Source organism: Strix aluco, chromosome 4 (assembly GCF_031877795.1).
Source record: "Strix aluco isolate bStrAlu1 chromosome 4, bStrAlu1.hap1, whole genome shotgun sequence".
Taxonomy (NCBI): Eukaryota; Metazoa; Chordata; class Aves; order Strigiformes; family Strigidae; genus Strix; species Strix aluco.
The window spans coordinates 50,964,368-50,986,406 of record NC_133934.1 but is presented as its reverse complement, the minus strand read 5'-3'; the positions used below and the strand labels follow the sequence as shown (position 1 = coordinate 50,986,406).

Genomic DNA, 22,039 nt, shown 5'->3' with positions numbered 1-22,039 from the left:
TGTCCGGCGGGCTGCCCCGCTCTCCTTCGTCCCCGGCGGGGAAAGGAAAGCCCAACCGACCCGCCCCACGGTGCTGCCCGCGGCATCACCTTCGCCCGCTCCGCCGCGGCGTGGGCCCCCCTCCACACGTGCGGCCCCTCGAGCAGTTTAGGACCCCACTGCTCCACAGTGGATCCTTTTCGTTCCGAAATTAGGAAAAAAACACCCAGGAGTTGCTCGCTTGCCGTGGCAGGTCCCTACGAGGGGGAGCGCAAGAGCAGCGGCCGGTCCTGGTTGGGTTGGCGATAAACTCCAGTCCTAGATGAGGAACCCAAGCTCCGAGTGTCTCTTTCCTCTCTTGGGCACTCGCGCGGCTCCTCGACACTAATATCTGAAAAGTCACCTCAGGCCTGAAATTTTTCAGGTTGAGCCGATTCGTAAATTTCAAACTTTTCAGTGGGAGCTGAGTACTTAATGAGCTGACATCGCTGAGAGGCTGCAAAAACCCCACTCCTTGTTTCACCCGGCCAACTTCAAAGCGGACTTTGCTGCACCATGGGGCAGTGGCCGCAGATACGGGGGCAGCCTCCCTGGCTGGCAAAGCGGAAACTTCTCCAAAACCAGGGAAAGCAAATGGGGGTTTTTCCTAGGTGCAAAAATAATCAGAGAATTCAAACTACGTTGGCAATTGTTGAAGGAGCATATTTTGTCAGATGTTTAAATGGGGTATCTAACGAGCATCCTTGATCTGTTCCTGTTCAGTCTGTACCCCAACGGGAATTTCAGCTCAGCTGAGCCCTGTTAGTGCCGACACTCCCAAGCTGCATTTCGAGTTGTGGAACATTTTGAAGCTTCTCCCCCCGATGGCTGAGGGATTTCATATGCCATATTTCTCGCTGGGTTTTGAAAGTTGTTTCTTTTCTAACTGTCGTCAGTAGAGGCTCTGATCAAACCAGTCCCCCGAAGGCTTTAAAGCAGCGTAGAGGAGTTTGGCTTCAAAACAACTGTACGCTATTTAATTAAATCGAACAGTACAGGTGCTGGGGTCAGGCTGTGCGTACCAGACCGGGGGATGCAGACCACAGCCCGCTAACTCCTCCAGGAGCGCTTCTATCTGTGTTCGTCAGAATCCACATCATCACTTAAATCGATATGTAAACAAACACTGAGATTTTAGGACTAGGACTAGCTCCAAAGTGTGATGAATACGCTTGTGGATGGTGAGTAATAACCCTCGCGGCCTGCACAGCAGAGGTTTGGGGTGCGCACTGGACGCGCCTTGCCGCCCTCCTTGCCAGTGCGCCTGCGACAGCCACGCGCCGTTACCCTTCAGTTTGAAACACCACCACAGTTAGGTCATGAGTCAGCTCTTTGCATCTTTTTTTCGGTGTCTGATGAAGACCCAGGGTGATTTGGATTTTATGCTGGAGGGTTTTTTTCCAGGAAACTATAGAAGTGGATTCTTGCACTATTTCAGTGATTTTTTAACAGTAATGTGTCACTTTCAGCTTTCAGAAAGCTCCCGAGTAAAACTTAGCCAAGCATGTAAATAACCTAAGAACCTTTCTTTCAAAAAGCTTCATTTTCTAAGTAGTTTTAAAGGAGTTTTGATGTTTCCCACCTCTTTGGAAAAATTTTTAAACTTCTACAATTTACACTTCTAGAAGTGTTTCTTCATTGTATAATTTTCTTCTTTTTTTTAAAGACTTGTTCATTAGCAGTGACAGAAATGCCAACTGCGCTTGCAAATCTTCCCAGCTGGCCCCACTTCTACATCATGTATTTCTGGTTCCCAAGGGCAAGTTCCTTCTCCAACCCCCATAGATGCCTGTGATTTCCTTCATCCACAAGAGGAACTCTGTAATACGGGTATGTTATGTTATGAAATGATATATATTTATATAATGTTATATATTTATTTTAAAGAGGTTGCCCTAAAATCTTAACCTGAGGTCCCTTGCCAAAGCATCATGCTCTTGCAACCTCCACATGTCTCTCCTCCTGTTTCGCTGCTCTCAGGCTGTTTCCCCTAGTTTGGAGTGGGGTGCTTGGACCACAGCCATGCTCTGATATTAACGCAGGCTACAGCTCTGAGCTGCTCTTCAGGCAGAGAAAACTGAGCACATGTGAGGACAGACTCACACCAAAGCTTTGCCTTTCCAAAAGATAGGATGCGACTGGCTCAGACTACTTGGCTCTGAAAAATCTAACCCAGCTTTCAGTCCAGCTTCCGCAAGTGGTTTCAACATCACTGTTGCCTACCCCTGTTCCTGAAGAACTTGCCTTATTCGCAGACAGCTCTTTGCTCAATGCTCTACTTATCCCAGCCCAACACAAAAGATGCGTTCCCCGGTGAAAAGCTCCTTTGAGCTCTAAGTTGAACATTGTCCCTAAGTCAAGTCTGAGCCATTCACAAACCCCCTTAACTCTAGTGGCTGCCCCATCAGATTTATAGGTTAAAACTCAAGTTACGCCACTCCTTAGCTGCGCCAGCAGTCAAGTGCTGTTAGTTCTCCAGTGCTTTCCAAAAAATCCCACATGTGCACCCCAAGAAATCTTAGCGGCACACGGAAGTGGCTACAGCAATTATTTTGTGGTCAGGATGCTTTCGAGCAGCTTGAATGTAGATAATTCTGCAGTGAATATGTATCCTGAAAGGAATGATCCACATCAAAGCCTGTAATGTCTGCAGAAAAATGCAATAGTAAATAAGAACTTCTGCCAAAACAAGAAACTTGACATTAAATGCTAAGATGGATTGTTTCCATTCTGGATCAGCTGGGGAGCAGGGAGTTGAAATTGGGTTTGTAATAGAAAGCACACTTCAATATTAACATCCATCTGTTATAAAAATAAAGGCGCCACATTTAGAACTGTTAAAGCATTTTAGATGACTCGAGGTTCCTAAGGGAACTTAGGTTCTTTCCTTTGTGTATAATTTCACAATTGGATTTGACACAAGTGCCCTTTTAGGTTCATTCCCTGGAAGCGTGGTGGTTTTTTTTTTTTGCACCGTCTGGTTTTCCTCATCTGTTTTTTTGAGTGACCAGATTGCTTAGGCTTCTCTGAAAGCACCACTATTAATGTTATCTTAATAGTATTTTAATGTTTATCACTTCAACAGAGATCTCTCGCCTTTCAGAAACCAGTCTGACCAGATTTCTCAACTTTTGTACTCTGCAAGTATGCCAATTTGCTGTAACTGTCTATGTTAACATTGTAAAAACGTGTTTATAGTTCCAGTGTTCTAAAAAACTTTAATATTAATTGCTTCACTGCCAGGAAAATAGACACTTCTTTAAAAAGACAATGTCGGCTCTACTGAACTTCTAAAAACCTATTCAGAGCCTCACATGATATATACACTTTGCAGTATTGTGCTCTGAGAGGACTCTCTTTTGGTGTTAGTGGAGAAGAAGCATTGCTGCCTGGGTTAAAAAAGGTCTCCGTTTGTAGTTCGTACTGTTTGCATAATTTGCTACTTATAACACATCTCATGTCTGAAGGTCAGAATGGGCCAAAATTTCAAGCTGCATGCAGCATCACTTGCATTTCAGAAATTCTGCTCTTAATCGTTTTGCGAAAGCTTGTTCTACAGCTTTCAGAATATGCAGGTCTTGTGATGACAGGAATCTAACAAATTATTTTTTTCAAATAGTAAAACTCTTTGACTCGTAGCCATTGGGCTGTGGCACCTCCTCCCTCCTTCCAGCATGAAGGTTTCTGCATCTGTGTGGTGAACAGGATCATTAAAACAACAGCTATTAAAACTACCTCTCCAAAAAGCTCCTCTTTGGTCAGCAGCGCCAGCTTATCCCGCCTTGCAGGGTGAGTGGAAATGCCATGTTAGCTCTTCTGCCTAAAATGAATGTACTGCAGGGTCAGTTTGCGGGAATACCAGTTTACAGATGGTTATCCGGACTTAGCTACTCGTTCTTACACCTTTCAGAAAAGCACACAGTATAGATTGCATTTGTTATGGTTTTGCTCCCTTCTTGGGTAGCAGTTGATACTGTGAAGGGGCAAACTTCATCGAAGCCATAATTTCATGCAGTACAAAATATTGCGCTCAAAAAGGCAAAGACTTTTCAGATAAGTACTTACCGAAAGTAATTTTTCTACTCACAGGGCATTTCTCAATAAGCAATCAGGCTTAAGATTTCTACCTATTTTCACACAGCCTTTTCAAAATGTCTTTTGGCTCCTAACATACGCCTGTTACCCACTGCTGTGGCCATGATTTTACTGAGCAGTATATCCAGTGTTCAGGCTGCCACCGCCGGACCTAACCTACCACAGCTGCCTGACTCAAAGCATGAACCTGGCACAAACACATCCTGTTGAGTCCCGGTCATTTCAAGATGCTCTGAACAGTTAATTTTGCGCCACCAGGCTCTACACAGTTCATATTTATGTGGCTGGGTTTCCAAATTATTTCAGGCCACGGAAGGGAGAGCTGGTAGGTACCGAGTGCTGTGGCAAGCCTGCTCTTTAAGTTTGCAGTTGGAAGCTGTGCAGTCGGGTGTCGGGTTTTTTTGGTGTTTTCGTTTTGTTTTGTTTTGTTTGTTTGTTTTTATGTAGCAAAACCATAACAAGTGCACATAGCACCTAATCCTCTGCAGCAATTCCTGGCTTCCAAACCAGACAAATAAAGTTGCCCGAGTAACTGTTTGGAGGGGAGGGTAATGTTGTGCTTGGGAGTTACAGTGCAGTAGCCTAAACAGAGGTGCAGCTGCAACTGTTTTTAAAAGCCTTTCTCGCATGAGAACAGAAGAGAGTGTACTGGTGTGACTGGATTTGGAGCGCTACTTCTTTTGTCTTGGGTGCTGGCAGGATAGGGAACGGTGGGCCTGCTGTTTGACAACAGTTCTGTGGATGAGCGATTGTTTCTTAAGCAACAGCCCTCTGCTCTTTGCCACTGGCTAATTGACAGCGACAGGGATTATGTGGGGAGGAGAGAGGATGTAATGGGCAATTACTGGGTAAGAGGAAGAATACGGGAGGAGGAGGAAAGCCATCTTTAGAAAGAACATGCGGTTGTGCGGTGGGGCTCAGCTGTTCCGACCACGGCCCTGTCCCTTGATTTCCCCTTCATTCCCAGCAGGTCAAACTCCACGCTGCACATCTGCTTTCAATAACTCTCCTGCTGGGAAGTCTGTTTTTTTCACCTCAGGTTCAGAAATTCCACCTAACTTTCCTAAACACCTCGGGGTTTAACCCACAATCCTCTAGCTCCTGTTTCTCACCAGGCTTCCTATGCCTGCTGGCTTGGAAGTGCCACTCCGCCGAACACATCTGGGATGTTCACCCCATCTTTAATTGAGCTCTTTCTTCCTCCGTTCCCTCCTTCACTGAGTCTTTGCCGTATCTTCCCCAGCACAAGAGCCGCTGCCTGTCCTCCCACTCGCTCCATGCACACGCTCGCCTTCTCACAATCAGGCAATATTATTTAATCCTGAGTTTCACTCTCTGGAAGAGCTGTACCTTTCCAGTTCCAGGGATGAAAGGGGTCAGAGATTGGACACTAGTGAAGGGAGGGTACCGTAAATCATGCGGTAAGACTGAAATACATCCAGTGTTTGGTGTAGAGATGCAGTAAAAGCATCTCTGCCGCTCGCTTCAGTGCACAGGTTTTTTTCCCGGAAGACACACGCGAATGCATCTCATTGTATCAAGTCACTGTTCACTCCAGCCCAGCTCTCCAACCTTTGCTGTTTGCACCAGCACAACTATACTAGGGGGAAAAAAAAAGAAAACATAGCCTAGATAAACATATAAACTATGTGTCCTTTCCACTTCACCTCCAGTAATTGTTCAGTCAACAGAAACATCGTTTCACCAGGCTGAAATAATCCCCAAGAATCAGTGAAGTGTATGAGCATTTTCCCAAGCACACTCTCTGCCCACTTCCCTGGAGTTTTTACAGGCTTTTCCAAACCCTGAAGTGTTGGTGATGCTGTGGCTTTCTGCGCTGGGAAGGCCGCACAGGGTAGGACACCCGTTCACCGGCAGGACAAAGCCCCCGAGGGTGTTTTTTGCCGTTCTGTTCCCAGGGCAAGTTGTGGGGTTGCAGCACAGTTTCAAGAGAGGTTTCACTGATACTGCCACACCAGCACAACAATACTGGCTAATGCCCAGATTTAAGCGAGGCCTAGCATTTAAATATGGAAAATTCAGCGCTCTGTGCAGAGAAAATGACTTTTCTCTTGTACCTTTTTTTTACTGAGTGGGAAAACAGAAAAAAACAGGCCCCAAACTGATCGCTCTAGGTATGGGCTGCCGGCTCACTGATTGACCTAGATGGGCAGTTCAGTCTCAAAGCCCAGTTACAAATGTCTCCCTTTTCACTCTTTTCTTTCAAGTATCTCTACAGCTCATCTCGGACTAACAAAACTCTGCCCACAAAGTAAGAAAAGAACCGGAAAAACCGCATCCCACCCATCCCTGCAGGGTGATCCTGCCTTTTGTCTGGGGGCCCAGCAGGACAGGGATTGTGCCTTACTGGGCGGGGGGGGGGGGAGGATACAGCACCCAGTTCATGGATTGCCTCTCCCAGTTTGGGCTGGTGCCCTGAGGCACTACTGCAGGATAAGAAAAACATGCCTGTTAACTCTGCCCTTGTTAGCCAGCCTGCCGGCTCGGAGACCTCCTCTGAGACAGATGCTGTTGTCATCTGAACTCAGCGGGCTTCGGTAGCATGGTAAGTTGTTAGGGAAAAATAAGCTGAAAAAGCTTATCGAAGAGAAAGAGCAAAGAAAAAAACAAATGCAAGCTCTGTTTTATGCTAATAAAAGGTACTTCTTCTCCCTGTAGTTCTCATGTGGCTTATAAAAGTAGACTGCTATGGCTAGAAGCAGCTCCTACAACATCCCTATCTTGGCTGCAAATGCAGAGTAGTGCACTGAGTTTTTATTTGTTAAGATCTATGAGATCTTAAGATCTATCTTCTGTAGATCTAGATGTTCTGTGACCACTGTAATATAGCACACACTGTAATATAGCACAGACTACAGCTCCATCTCTTGAAACGCAAATGAAATATTTAATAATTGGCTTTTTGTTTATTCAGGATGTTCAGTAAAAATGGCATGGTTGTCCAAAATGTTGACTATGCCTTTTCTCCTGATTTCAGTGGGAAATCAGGCCACTTACTGAGAAGAAAAATGTGGATTTTATTTCATCATTAAAATCTTAACATTAATGTTTCATGCACAAACTTTCCTGGAAGACAGGTAATAATGTTACCTGCCTTCATCTGGCACTTCGAAAAATTAACACTTGTTTAGCAGTCTTGTCTGCAAAGCATGAAGGTGCCTGGATGCAATAAGGGTAGCTTCTTATTCAAATCATTTGTCTAACAAAAATGCTGAATAAAGGGCTGCCAATGATTGTAACTTTATTATTCAGTTGGGCCTACATTTAAATTTTCTGCCAAGAACGTATACTGGGACAGGAATGCAAAATACCCGTACTCTTCTCCCCTTCCACCTACGCCAGCAAAACCTCTAGTGCAATTACAGCAGAACTTCAGTAAACTGCACTGGGAAAAGCGCTTTTCAGCTAGCATTACCTTTCTGTACTAGGAGGCTGTGCTGGGAGGCTTGTCCTGGTAGATAAGGATGTAAAAGCTGTCATACTGCCTCGGAGGAAAGCTGTCCAGCCAGGTACCCCGGTTCTGACAGAGGCCATTAACACCTTCTGCTTCTGGAATTCAAGATCTAGGGCTTTCTGAGCCAGAAGTCACATAATGGCTCAGTCACTGATGTGTTTACTTTCTGAGAAATTGCCTAATCCCTTCCATCTCATGTTTGGTTTTGGCCCTTACGATGTCCTGTGGTAAGGAGTCTCATAAACCAAACAGAGGGCCTGTATTTTGAGATGCATGCATCTCTGAGCTGGCAAGATTGTGAAAATGTGTGGTTAAGCCATACATTTGGGAGGAGAGGAAGAGAACAGCAGGGGCGGCCTGACCCAGCAGCTGAATGTATACAGTGCTCTCATAAGCCACGTGCAGACTGGTGGATGCAGCTCCTTTAGCATGCATAGAGCACAAGAACATACTTCAGTATGTCGACTGGCTTCACCAGAGCATCCTACATTGTTTTTCAAAGGTCTCTGCTGCTGACCATTCCTTGCCCTTGCTTCATTTGTCGTTCCAGGGCATGAAACATTCCTGTAGCTCAGCTGTCTCCCTGGGCCTCTCCTGACATGCTGTCCAAAGGTCATCAAATACAATCTTCCCTCGCCCACAGCCTCTTGACTTGGAGGTCTGCCAAGCTGAGGCTAAGTGGTAGCACTCGTTGCTCCATAAGGCCTCTCAGGTGCTTGAACAAACAAAGACTGGAGAGGAACAGATGCCTCGGTAGCATGTTCAGGCTAGAAACACTCACCAGTTCCTGTCTGGGACTCCCTGCTCTCCCCTGGTTGAATGCTGTTGGAGATGGTTCACATGGTGTTTCTCTCTCAGCTGCTGCAGAATGTTCCATTTCTCAGTTATGCACAAAGCAGCTTTGCAACAGGAAAGTCACTATCTGTCCAAACCCTCATTTCTCTTTAGCAGCTGCATCAGCTGAGCTAAAGGGAATGTATTAGTATCTTGGGTAAAACTGGGTTACTTGACTCAAGCGTGGTCTTCCTCTCATCACTTATGTTTGCACCGTTTCAGCTCTATACACATTCACTTAGTTACAGCCAAATTCCCAGCTCTTTGTTAAAAAGGAAATAAATTCTTCCACCTGTTATGAAGGAGAGCTCGTAGAAATGTAAGCCAAAACATCTTATGGTAACAGATCTAACCAGCCAAGCTTGCCAAGAGACAATCACACTGCACTGTGACCCAGGGGGGCTGGCTGGTTTTCTAATAGTCAGGATGAAGACACAGGGTTTGCCTACATAAAGACCACTTCACTCCTGACAGTAGGTGTCAGCAGCAGATGACAATTTGTGCTGAACAGGATCTCGACTGGAAAGCAAAGACAGGTGCAGCTTTCTGAGCTGTTTCAGCCTACTTTGAGCTTCATTTTAACCTCAATTTCAGAAACAGCACAGATCAGTTTGTTTCTGTCTATTGCTACAACCACATGAATTTCTGCACTGATCTAACTTGACTTGTTAGTGGTACCCATTCTTTGCAAGCTGTGTATCAAACTACAAAGAGCCCCAAACAGATCTGACTTTATTGAACACCAAACCTGTTACAGTTCTAATCTCCTGCTCTTGCTGGAGTGGTGCAGAAAGCACTGGTGGTATTATTCAAATCCACAGCAATAAAGTACTCCTCCTCCTCCTGGAAAAATAATGTTGATAAAGTATTCCCAGCATGAAGGTCAGCTCTACAAAGTTGTTCCACTTCAATATTTTCTCTATGTTCATTACGCTTTTTTTCTTTTTCCATCAACTATTTTCTGTCCATTAAAGCAGATGCGATGCGTTTACAGCCACTAAATGACATGAAAATGACTACAGGCGCTGACTGGGAAATGAATAACTCCTATTACTCAGCAGCAGCAAAAGATATTTTGGATTGCTGCTAATTCCAGTGCTGCCTCAATAAATACATCCCCCCACGCTGATTACAAGGGCACAGGAGGCCTACAGAAGATGGTTAGCAGGGGCCATGATCTCAGGGCTACAATTGCAAGGCTGGGTCTGAGGGGATCCTGGACAATGACATACAAATACAGTTGTAGTGCAACGACTGCACAAGAGTCTCAGTGCTGGGGAAATCAAGGCAAATGCAGGAAATGAGCAAAAACTCCCTTTGGAGTAACTCAAGAGAACCTGGTATTCAAGCAGACTGATTCGTCTCCACTAAACTTCACAGTGGATAGTTTGAAGACTGAATCAGGCTATGGCTCAGATGGTCCTCAGAGCAAGAGGTGTCAATACATATCACTGATAATTGCCCTTAGGACATCAATTGCCCTTAGGACATCTTTAGGGATGTAGGATGAAACTTTCAAGCCCAGTAAAATAATCCTGATACAACTTCAATCACAGCTACCTAGTATTTCCTGCTGTTGTGTGAAAAGAGCGAGCAGACAAGACATACCAGGGTAAAGGCTCCATCTGCAAGCCTGGCTTTGGCTAGTGCAGGTGTAAACTTGCTAAACTTCATCATGCTTGCTTGCTGCTCTTTCCATTTTCGGCCTTCTCGGTTCATTCCAAGACACACTGTGGTGGGAAAGAAACATGGATGCAGGGCCAAGTTCCCCTTCTTGTGCTTGGCACTAGCACTGTGGCATTTTCAGAAGCATCTGATATCTTTAAACACACATCTACCTACAGGATTTACAATGGCATGCCTGTGGAGTGGCTGAACTAGCACATTCTAGGCCAGCTTCCTAGTTATACAAGTCTTAGTCATTCCTAAGGTAGGATGGAGAGGATGTTTTCAGGTCTTCTCCATGCTGCCAGTTCATCAGTCCTTAATCTGTTCCAGCCACCAGCTGCCAATACTGTACCCTTGACAAAAATGCCTCCCTGACACAGGCTGAAAAAAGTTATTTTCACAGACATACTGCCCACAAAGGTCAATTTGCAGCCCACCAGTTTGCTCACTTGACTTCATCTCAATCTACTCCAGCCATTCCCAGCAAAATGTACTTTTTGCAAGTGCTTGTCACTTTTTTACTGAAGAAACATTGACACTCAGCAGGAACAGAGGGAGCTGTAAGACAGAGACAGTGGGAGATAAGAAATACAGGCCACATAAAGGGATTCTGCTGATTATTTTCATTAGCACTGGCAAAACACAGCTGCAATAGAAACAGAGATGTCAGAAAGTGAAAACTGCTGTAGACAGACAGACATTGGGAAAGCAAGAGAATCAGCTGCAGAGGAAGGTTTCAGCAAAATATGCTGAGGGATATATGGAGTCTCTCCCAAGCAGCACTTAACCCTGAACTGCCTCAATAGGTAGGTAAGGAAAACAAGGGACCTGACAATGTTTCATTACACGTTACATGAGACAAAAGCATTGTCTGTTGGTACGGATAACATCTCTGTGAGATTTTTTTAAATTTTATTTTTGCGGCTTTGCTCCTATAGTTTGGAGGCAGCTGGGCTACTGCTGTAGCAGAATCACTGGTTGACAGGTACTCTGAAAATATTAAGAACTAATGCTAATTTGCTTTACTAAGGAGGGAAAAATACACCACTTGTAATTCGTGCTAAGTGGACAACAGTCTGCATACAAATACTGCATTTTCAGCTTTTAGATGGCTGTGCCGGCAGGCATTGCTTGCTACTTTATTCCAGCAATTTCTCTGTGCAACAACTCCTACTGCTGGAAATCGTGCTACCTGGCTTTCCAAAAGTTCCTTTTGGAACTTAGTGACGTAAAGTGATGATCATGGAAGATTATTTTTTTTTTTAAAAACAACATATCAGCAAGGTGAGATGATAAGTCTAACCTACACCTTGCACCCAGAGAAAAGAGCAAGTTGCAAAGCATGAGTGTCTGCAGAACCAGCCAAGATCTGACCTGGGAGTTGAGTCATAAGACAGAATGGCATAGAGAAAGCTTATCTCTGTGCATCTTTTTTTTCTTTCATCACATGCTTCAGAGGAAGTCAGCTGTAAAACCAGGAGTTTCGTTCCTGTAATGAGCTTTAGTTTTGTGTGAGAATGTAAGCCATGTCTGAGTATGAGCAGAACTAGTCCCAGGTGCCAAGTAGGACTGCAATTATCCTACAACAGCATTTAACAGTTTAAGCATTTTCATATGCCTTGCAACCATGAAGTTGCTGTGAAGATGCTGCCAAAACCCTATCCAGGAGCAGAAGACAACTATGACCTTCCAGATCAGATGTGAGAGACCTTGAGCTTCCTTCCTGAACAAGTATGAGCTCTAAGCTGCCTTCCACAAGTTCAGGAGCCTCGCCAACATCCTTGATCTTTGATCAAAGAAACTCTGATATCAGAATTTGCAGGCCTCTGTTTAACTCTGCTTTAGTACCATCTCTGTTCAGCAGTGACACATTCTCAGTATAAGCAGCAGGTCTGTCAGATGCTATCACAGGAGTTTTGCTCTACTCACAACCTGGAACAGCAGCAGCAATCATAACTTCTTTTGAAAAGTTCAGCTCATCACCTTGTAAAACCAAGAGCTCACCAACATAACGGAGCTTTTCTGCAGACTCAGATGTGAAACCTTCATTTACAAGAAATCCTCCATTTCTTTACATGGTTCAGTATTTTGTAATTGAAAATCCGATCAATAAAATAACTCTGTTCCCAGTATTGTTTAGTTTGTTGAAACAATATACAGCTTACTGTCTCTGCATCTGGGGTGTAAAGGATGTTATCACACCACCCGGGAAGTGGATGATGAGACATAGCCAACCTTGAAAAACAGACAGTGCCAACCCTGCAGACCTCAAGATAGTGCTTTAAAAGACAAAAATACTCCTTTTTATTTCATTACTTTAAAGAGAAGGGCAAAAACATCCTACAAACAGATTCAGAAACTATAGTAATTCATCAAGTTTATGCATCAAATCACATTTCATGCAGAAACTATACATACAAATGAAAACTGAAACATTTCATAACACATCATCATTTGAGAGCAAACTTCAGCTTCAAATTATCCAGTTAGCAAAAATCCAGTTTCATTGTTCTGTAATTAGTTGGCAAAGAATATTGACTGTGACAAGTTTCAACCTGAATACACTTAGAAATAAATAAAAACTCCACATTTAAAACAATTATTTTACTATATTTTGTCAAAAAGATAAAAGGGTTAGCATATACATTTCCTCATAAAAGGTAAAACTCTCTAATAGTCCAGCAGGAAGGTCTCTGTCATTTCCCTTTCTAGGTTGATAGAGCAGGCTGTAGTGAAGGTATTTTCTCCCAATCCACAAGCAGCTCTGAGCAGCAAACCATTAATTTACCCTCAAATTATCAACTTTTTCACGATTCCCGCATTTCCAGTACAAGCTCTACAATTTTTCATAGTTTATGTTGACTGCTAGAATTATTTTTTTTTTTTTTTTTTTTGGCGCTTAAGCCAGACATTGAACTCTGGCATTATCATTTGAGCCAATTATTTCTGTACTCATGAATGGACATAGTTGCTTTTTGATGAGTAACACTGAAGTCACTTTCCCAGACTAGCCACACCTGCTAAATCTCCTTGTGGAGATGCAGCTTGTATCAGCAAAACAGTGCTTTGCTTTTGCTGTAATAGTTTACATCAGTTCCCAGACATGGTATTTTCACAAGGATGAAAGCTATGCTTTGCAGACTGCTGCCAGCATAGAAAAGCTGTGCACACACACTTCTAAGCTGTACTAGGATGACCTCTGGAGAAGACCTGGTGGTCAAGCAGCCCATTTTTCACTCACCTTCTCCCCTCCCTCCCCAATCCTGAGAAATTACTCTGGGGTTTTTTGTTCTTTTTTTTCCCTCCAGTAATGACTCTCCCATGGCATAGTCAATCACGCAAGAACTATGAGACACTTCTCAGAGCCCCAAAATATCATCACAGAACAAAGCAAGGCCTCTCTGCTTCCCACTCTGACAGCATTTTGGTTTTAAAAACACATTTGGGAAAGTTTACATCCCATTAAACATTCAATTTCCTTTCTTTGCTTAATCTCAAGGCCTGCTATGTTCTAGAGATACTACTAGTTTTGGATTAAGAATGCTCCCTTTTGCAATGAGCACCTTTGGTTTACTGTGTCCTGGACAGGTCATCTAGAAGGACAGACTGTTCACATCAGAAGTTTTCACAGCGTTGCTAACATCCACCTACAAAGAAAACTCTGGAGCCTCCATATAGGGAAAGTGTCTATAGCCACCTGAATTAGAATTACCTCAGTTTTCCAGAAAAAGGTCCAAATCAGAGAAGGACCATCTTGTTTCATTGCAGGTTTTTGGGTTTTTTTGGTGGTTTTTGGTGTGGGTTTTTTTTGTTGTTGTTGTTTTTTGTTTGTTTGTTTTTTTTCATAATTTATACATAAAATACCCCAGGTTTGCACAGCCACTTGGATAAACCCTAAAACATGGAATGTCCTCAAACTGGCAAATTTTGGCTCCAACAGTCACATAGCAAAGATACAAACATTATATTAATGTTAGTCTCTATATATAGTTTTGCTCTTTTCCACTAAGGAACAACCCCAACACTCATCTGAGTAGCTGACTGCATTTAAGAGCGATGTACACATGAATTTTACAAAAACAAAAGTAGCTTCAAAGAGCAGCAATCCTTAGGCATCACATGAATTACACGCTAGTCTTTCAGACACTGGACCACCAAGAAAAAAACTCAGAAATTCTGGATTAAATGAAATTAAGCCCAGAACATGAGTAAGATACTTGCTTTGAATTATCTGGTAAGGCTACCATTGCTATAATCCCTCAAGTATAAACAGATATACGGGCACTGTAACATCCTTCTTAACTTGGATGTGTCTATTTTGTATCTTATGAGAAGCCACTGTTTTGAAATAGCAGATGTTCCAGGACCTGAGATACCCTAAACAAGAGTGAGGGTCCACATTTCCACAGGGAAGGAGAGGAATTCTTTGCCTAGTCCTTCACACCTCTTCTTGTATCCACTTCTGAAGCCTACCACTAATAAAAAAAAGTACTAGTACACAGTAAGAATTAGTTCAATCACTCAGATGTAATAACGTCAAGGATTTCATCTTCGTTTTGTGCCCCCAAAGCCTGCAAAGAGGAAAAGAAGTGTCAGCTCCACCATAGCCTTTCCACTGGGCTCTCTAGTTCTAAAAAGGCTAAAGGTGGCAAGCGAGATGAGTTAAACATAACCACATAAAGTATAACAGCAAGCAACTGTGGGCTGACTGGCCTGAAAAATATTCTATTCTTGCAGATTAGACAACCCGTTTTTACAAAGAAATCATGTTTGCACATGTCTGCTAGAGAAGGGCATGCGTGGGGCACACCAAAGGGGAAAGCCTTAAACTAATGCACCTTGCAGATGAAGACAAAGCCAATACTGGTGCCATGCCCACTGTAGACCTGTGGGGAGTTTCACGACCCACGATGCTGCTCTACTTCCATAGGAAACAGAAATAAGGGACATTGTTACGTGCCCACCTGTACCAATTGGTAAAATAAAACAAAGAATGCTTGCTGAACCTCAACTAACATCTGTGTATTTTTGATAGGACAAAGTCTCTTGAGCGTCAGGAGATTAAAAGGTCTTTTGTCTTACCAGAAGCAGTTCTTGTTCCTGAACTGGTACCTTGTGTGGAATTGCTTGACTGCCCATTCATTGGAGGGGCAGCTGTGGCATCTGTCCACATACTGTAATACGGGGAACGCGGCTGTGCTCTGATGAGAGAGCAGAAGGAAGGCGCTTCATTAGTGACCTCATGAAAAATTATGAAGTTACCATTCCAAAACAAGGGGACTGCATCTCTGAGGGAAAACTGTAAGCAGGCAGTGCCTCCCTATTTAATGTAATTAACATGTTGAGAGCAAGGATATTCATCTGTAGACTTTCAAAAGGAAATTAAACCTCATCCTTCAGGATAGGCAATTCTAACAATAGCAAATGAGAAAATTTTTCCTTCTGAAATTATGATCTTAGATTCTGTCAGACAGGAAAGTAGATTTGACATCTGAGGCTTTAAACTCATTTTGGCAACACCTACATCCCAGCCATGTAAGACAAAAGAAAACATCCCTCTTAACTATTTTGAAAAGATTGTATCAGTAAGACTAACACATCACAACCTTTGACTCACTGATTTAAAATTACTTGCTTCCATGGATACGGAATTCCCTACTGTTGAAATTTACAAATAAAACCTTTTAACACATTATACCTTTTAAGAATTCTTAGTGGGGCTAATATAATAAAACAAGATCATAGACTCATAGAATCATTTTGGTTGGAAAAGATCTTTAAGATAATTGAAATTAAGATATGACTTTTCAACCTCTAAAGCTCTACTCAAAGTGAATTTATAGGCAATTTCTACTGTTGATGGTACCACTGTCTCAGCTTCATCTTACTTGATTATGAGATCAAGACTGCACATTGTATACTAGAAATTCTCTTATAGCCCAAGTTTTGACTTCCTTAATAAACAGGCAATCTTGATAAGACTTCTGTTATAACCAAAAAACACCTTTACAATGGAGAAAGATGCTTTAACACACTCCTCTCTACATGATCTTGCTCCCAACCTTTCAATATAAGAAAACATATGTGGCTATAGTTAATCTGTTATATTACTGCATTACTATATTACTACAGGATTAGACTTGATACACATGCAGTTATTCGATAAACAGAGAAAACTGCTTCAGCTCTAAAGATTCCCTGCAATGTAAACATAGTATATGGCACACCCCCTGAAAGCTGAAATATTCAAAATCTGATAGTATGTGTATTTTACCTGTGACTGCCAGCCAAGTAGCCTAGCAAGCCTCCAGCTCCTAATCCAGTCCAAAACCCTGGTCCTGAATTGGTTCCATGATGGGAATGAGTCCCAAAGCCATTGCCTTCTTAAACAAAATTAAAATGGAAAACACATCAGTTAGTGGCACCCAATCCTCAAGCCAGCTGTTGCAACAAGACTCTCCCCTGTTAAGATAATGGAGAATTAGACAACAAACTCCTCTTGACTTCAGTAGATTCTTGATCAAGCTTAACCTGAAAGGTCTTACAGTTTGGAAAGCAGAAAAAACCCCCATAGAAATGAACACTAATGTAAAGAGTTTTACATTAAAAATTAGCTTCCACTGAATCTCGCTGTCCTGATGTTTGCAAAACATGGCAAAGAGTCCCTGCCTGTAGATTTATAGACAGACAAGTTAGGTTAAAAATAGAAAAGGAAACGAAGAAAGAATAATCTGTTCAAGGTTACACACCAGGCCAGAAGCAGACACAGAAACAGAAATCAAGTACATAAAACCAAACAGTGAACTAACCGCTAAAACACACAGCTTCTAATCTCACTCAGAACAGCTGCAAATTTTGAGTAACAGTGGCTCAGTCTAATAGCTAACATTACTTTGTATTGTTTCTGGTAATCCTAGTCTGGTATTTGTTATCAAAAGACATGCTAACTGCAATCACATTGCAAAATTTATTATGCATGAGTCACCAAGCTTGACAAATACCTTGATGAAACTGCAAGCATATCAAGTAGGTTGTGGGGGGTAGGGGGGAGTCAAAGATTTTTTTACATGTGACCTGCATAACATCAGGTTCTGACTCAGAACCAAATGTCTTCCATTTAGAAATAAAAAGAGAAAATGAAAATTAAGGGAGAATAATGTTCTGGTCTAGAGAAAAATACAAATGCAAGAATAAGCTCAACCACAGGTTTAACACATAAGGAAGTGTAAAAGGCAAAGACTGAAGATAACATTAGTGTCTCCCTGAAATATGCCCTTCTAAACAAGTGGACCAGAGATTTTGTATGTAAAAGTTATATAGGGCCTGGTTTGTCTTCAAACTGGTGTGGATTGTTTGAAGTCATGGAAAATAAAAAAAATAATTTAAGTAATCAGTTTAAGTCGACATCAGATTTGATGTTTAATTTCATTTTGAATGCATTGGGAGAAAGATAAACTCTCATTGGGATGATATAGGCATTAAACTATGCTCATTTGGAACAGAAAAAAAAAAAGTACTTAATTTGCTGTAAAAACGATGTTAATCGGGAAGATTAACCAACTCATTTGTTCAAAAGCACCATGGCTGAACATTGACTCAGAAAACTGAGTCATTTTTTGTTGAAATATCTAGAGTAAACACTAAGGATCATGTCAAACCACTAACAGGGAAAAGTAGAATTTAATTAAGATAGGCTAGCTAAACAAGTTTCACAGGACACATTCTGCATGTTAAGGGGATTTAAAATGAGGCAAATTAAATATTAACAGCAATAAGTGAACAACATTGCTTTGCATGGCCGTTCAGATTTTCAAAGACTAATACATTCCTGGAACACATGGAGGTACACACTCGGAGATGAGCTTTTGCTCTGCTGCCAAAATTTAAGGCAGACACTAAATGCATGCAGTACCATAACACTTAATATTTTTAAGCTGGCCCCACATTCAAGAGGTTTTCCTCCATACTCTGAAATCTAAGGAAAAATCATTGACACTCGTTACTAAAAATGCCATAAGTTAAGCCTTATATGGCTCCCAATGTGCATTTTAAAAGTCTTAATTTTCAGTAATCATCAAGTAAACATATTTTCAAGGCACTACCCTTGCTGCATTTCAGACTCCTGCAATGAAAAATGCATCGGTGCAATTAATTGACAAGGAACAGGACAGGAAAAAAAAGCAAGCAACCCTTTGCTCTGTTCTGCCTGTGTCCAGTATGACAGAGCCCCATCTTATGACCAGGGCTCTTACTAAGTACCACAACAACGCCAGCAGCAAGTGGCATGCCCACACAAGGTCATGGAAGCACACGCAGCATAGACTGTGTGAAGTCTGAAATAACTACATGGAAACCAATCTGTAAAGCCACTAGTAATACAGAAGCAGAATCCCTGTAATTTTCTGCTGCAGGTACATCTGAAAGTTTCTGCTGCACATGCCTGGCACAAGGGTATCCAAAAGAGTTACATTGGCACCCTCTGTTGGCCAAGTAGCTTGAGCAAACCTGGAAAAAAGTATTAAAAAAAGCATTACAAAAATATAAGCTTTTGACTAAGTAAGCTTAATCCTTGCTATTTATTTACTTGCTAGAATCCTTTCTCTATCTCACAAAAAAAAAAAAAAAAAGATGGAGATGATACAATTTGTCAGAATATAATTTGAGTTCCAGTGCTGTGAGCATCTCAGGTGTTTAAGAGGGTTAAATAAGTTGGTCAGACACCAGACTAATAATGTTTCTTTCCCTTAGACACTATGACCATCTAAGGCAGACCATTTATTAAGTGACAAAAGTCATCAGTTTTATGGGAAAAGAAGCAGCCCATCTTTTCCTAGCAGCAGCCTTGTCACTGCTTATAAAATTTCCAACTTCAGATAAAAGGCACCACATGAGATTCAGGTGCTGCACCTCTAATGATAGTTCACAGGCGCTGTTCCCTGCTCTGGGAACCAAATCTTTCAACTGCTGGGAGCTGAAGCACCAGCTAAACAGAGGACTGGTACATGATACTTAACTCCATCAACTGTTTTGTGAATGAAACCAGGGGTCAGGTAGCCCAACAGCTGAAAGACCCTTCTGTAAAGTTTCAAAGCGCTTCTTTGGCATAAGCTTGTTTCCGCCTGCGTGAGGCTATTCTCTCTTCCAGATTACTTATGAAAATTATTCTTCGCTGTCACAATCCTCCTATTTCACAGAGTGTGAAAAGAATGCTTGCAGAGCATGGGGAGATGGATTTTCAAAGGTTCAAAGGGCAGCTTGCTGCACAGCCTGCCCTGAAAGCCTGTGGGAAACCAAGTTCTTATTTTCACTTTTGAACAAAGAACAGAATGCAAAGCTGGCTGCAGGCTCTGCAGTCAATTCAGCAGTCAACTGCCAAAGCATTGGTTTTAAGTCTATCCCACCTGCACTTACTGTTGATAAAACAGCACAATCCTGCTTGCTCTTCTAAGTACTATAAACAGCTTAGAGCCCTACCTGTGAAGCTGGGCTTAAAACCAGGAGGAGGTGCCTGCTCACTCTGCCAGGAAGGCCTAGTGAATCCATCACTGTCACCAAAACTCTGCTGAGGCTGCTGGTTGCTAAGGAAGAGCTTGTATACTCCAAAAGCAAGAACCAGAAGAACAATTAAAACAATCACTCCAGCACCAGAATCAGAAGAATTCTTTCTTGACTGATAATAGCTAGAGCCAAAGCTTCCAGAGTTCTTCACTTTCCTTTCACCTTCCTCAGTCAGCTCTAGCCTGAACAGCAAACTACAGGAGCCTCTTAAGATGTAAGGATCATCCGGATAATCATAGCCTTCACAGCTCACTTCGATTTGTCCAAAGCGGTATATATGTTCCAGGTCTGCTTTGCACTGCCACTGAAAAAATAAACACAATACAAAGTTAAACCTCCTGCTCCAGAGATGAAAATACCTTTCCACTTCCCCAAATATGCTCTGAAATAAAGCTGTAATTGCTAACAGATCACCTAAAAGGCCACAGGGTAAGAAATTTCTGAGCACTCTTGTCTTGAAAAAGACTAGGAATTTGAAGTTAACCAAGAATGGTTTTTAAAATCCTAAAAGTTAAAAAAAAATCCAATCTTTCAGAACACAGAAGAGTTACAACTCTGGAAGATTTTGTTTTTCTACACTGAACAGGTTTTTGAAGTATCCCTTCTTTAGGTATAGGAATACTTCTAAAAATAACCCATACCCTGTGCAACAGTTAGTTCATAAATGCCTGTCCCATGTAAACTGGATGGTAACTACAAAAACAGAGTATGGAAGCCTGAAATCCAGTGTACCCGATTCCATTAGTGTCCATACAGAAACCAAAAAAAATTGGGACAGACATCATTGGGCATTCATATGCAACACTTAACAATCAGATTGTGATTCTGCAGTTGAATGTATGTAGATTCCTCAGTCTCACACTTCCTTGAAGTATCTGAACTTAGGTATCACCTCTAACTGCAAGTGACACAAATTTCAGAAAAAAAAGTAGTAGTTTCTAAATTAATAACTCAGGACAGCAGCACCAACTGCCAATTCAAATTTCACTGTATTTTTACAATACTGTATCAGTTTTAACAATTATTTTCAGCCTTGATTCCTGGTTAATCTATTGGCAGAAGTCTAGGTAATAGCTAACAAAACAGAAACACATGACTATTTACTGAGTAGTACTGATGTACTAACATGCAAGAAGAAGCCACGTAAATCTGAAATTTATTTTTAAAATGTAGAGCTGAAATAATGCAAATATTTATAGCCCTTCCTACTGTAATAAAAATCAGAAATCCACACAGCAATATCAAAGCAAGAGCACCCTCTGGGGTTCACACGAGTTTGATTTCATAAACTCGAGCAACATTTTAATTAAAACCAATGAATATTTACTATGCAGTGTTTTTACATTAGAACCTTCAGGGATATTTCAAAGATTACCTACAGCAGCTCTAGAAAATCCAAACCTAACAAGTATTTGGGTTAAGTTTTAGTTGTCATAGGTCGTCTAACAAAAAGCAAATTGAACTGACACCTTAGCCCATTATTACTCTTTTCTCCTTCAGACGTTACCAAGTCTGGGAGAAGATTATTTCGTTAAATGTTTAACAAGTTTTAAATAGTTACCTGTACATCATAGCCATCCCAACCTCTATTGTAACACTGAACAACCTCAGGGACATGGGAACATCCAGCAGTGCCTCCTGTGCACCGTAACTGAGGGACCGCAGCTGTCCGCCGGAATGCCGTGTACTGACCTCTGTAGAGAGTGAGCGCCTGTACCTCCCTCAGCAGAACCCTCCCTGAAACGGAGCACAAAGGTCAGCGTTTGCCCAGATGTGTTCCCCTTAGCCACAACGGCCTCCTTTCAGAAAAAGGCTGAAAATAAAAAGGACGCAATAGCGTGCTTGTTCAAGAGGCGAAGCTCCAAGAAGCATCAGACGCAAAAGAGGGGGAACACGGCAGAGTTCCCCATTTACTTCGGAAGGGGCTCTGGGTTATTCCTCTCGGAGCGTACAACCGCCACTGACCGCACAGCGGGATTACTACTACGGCACAAACCGATTTAAAGAGAGCCCAATCCAAAAGGCCCTCCTGGTGCACGCCCCAGCGCGCCCCCTTCCCTGTACCAGGCCGCCACTAGCCCAGTAGCGCTGCGCCGCGTCCCCGCCCCACCGCCATGGTGACGCGAGAAGCGGAAGAGGCAGCTGAGGGGCTCAAGGCTCCTTCGGCCGGGAGGGGCCTTGCGGAGACATACCCAGCCCCACGGATCTCACCCGGCTGGTCCCAGCACTGCGCGGGGCCCACGACAGCCCAGAGGAAGAACAAGAAAAGCCCAGGACCGGCCCCAGCCCGCCCGGCAGCCGCCATGACAGCCCTAACGTGAGTCAACCCTCTTTTTCGGGTACGACGTCTCCCATTGGCTGATCCTACAGGAAGGGGCGGGGACTAAAGTG

At 42.6% G+C, this 22,039-nt stretch overlaps 1 protein-coding gene across 2 annotated transcripts; it reads right to left on the bottom strand.

Moving 5' to 3' along the window:
- Window positions 1-12,364: 12,364 nt before the first annotated feature.
- Window positions 12,365-21,991, bottom strand: SARAF (store-operated calcium entry associated regulatory factor). 2 transcript variants are annotated; one of them, XM_074823058.1, is made up of 6 exons: window positions 21,860-21,991; window positions 21,210-21,385; window positions 19,565-19,952; window positions 16,365-16,473; window positions 15,173-15,291; window positions 12,365-14,661 (listed from the first exon to the last, which is right to left on the bottom strand). In XM_074823058.1, exons 1-6 carry the CDS (start codon window positions 21,951-21,953, stop codon window positions 14,636-14,638), a joined length of 912 nt encoding a protein of 303 aa, XP_074679159.1. In that variant the 5' UTR covers window positions 21,954-21,991; the 3' UTR covers window positions 12,365-14,635. The 2 variants fall into 2 exon arrangements, with proteins under 2 accessions (XP_074679159.1, XP_074679160.1); XM_074823059.1 differs by having other exon boundaries at window positions 16,365-16,470.
- Window positions 21,992-22,039: the final 48 nt, after the last annotated feature.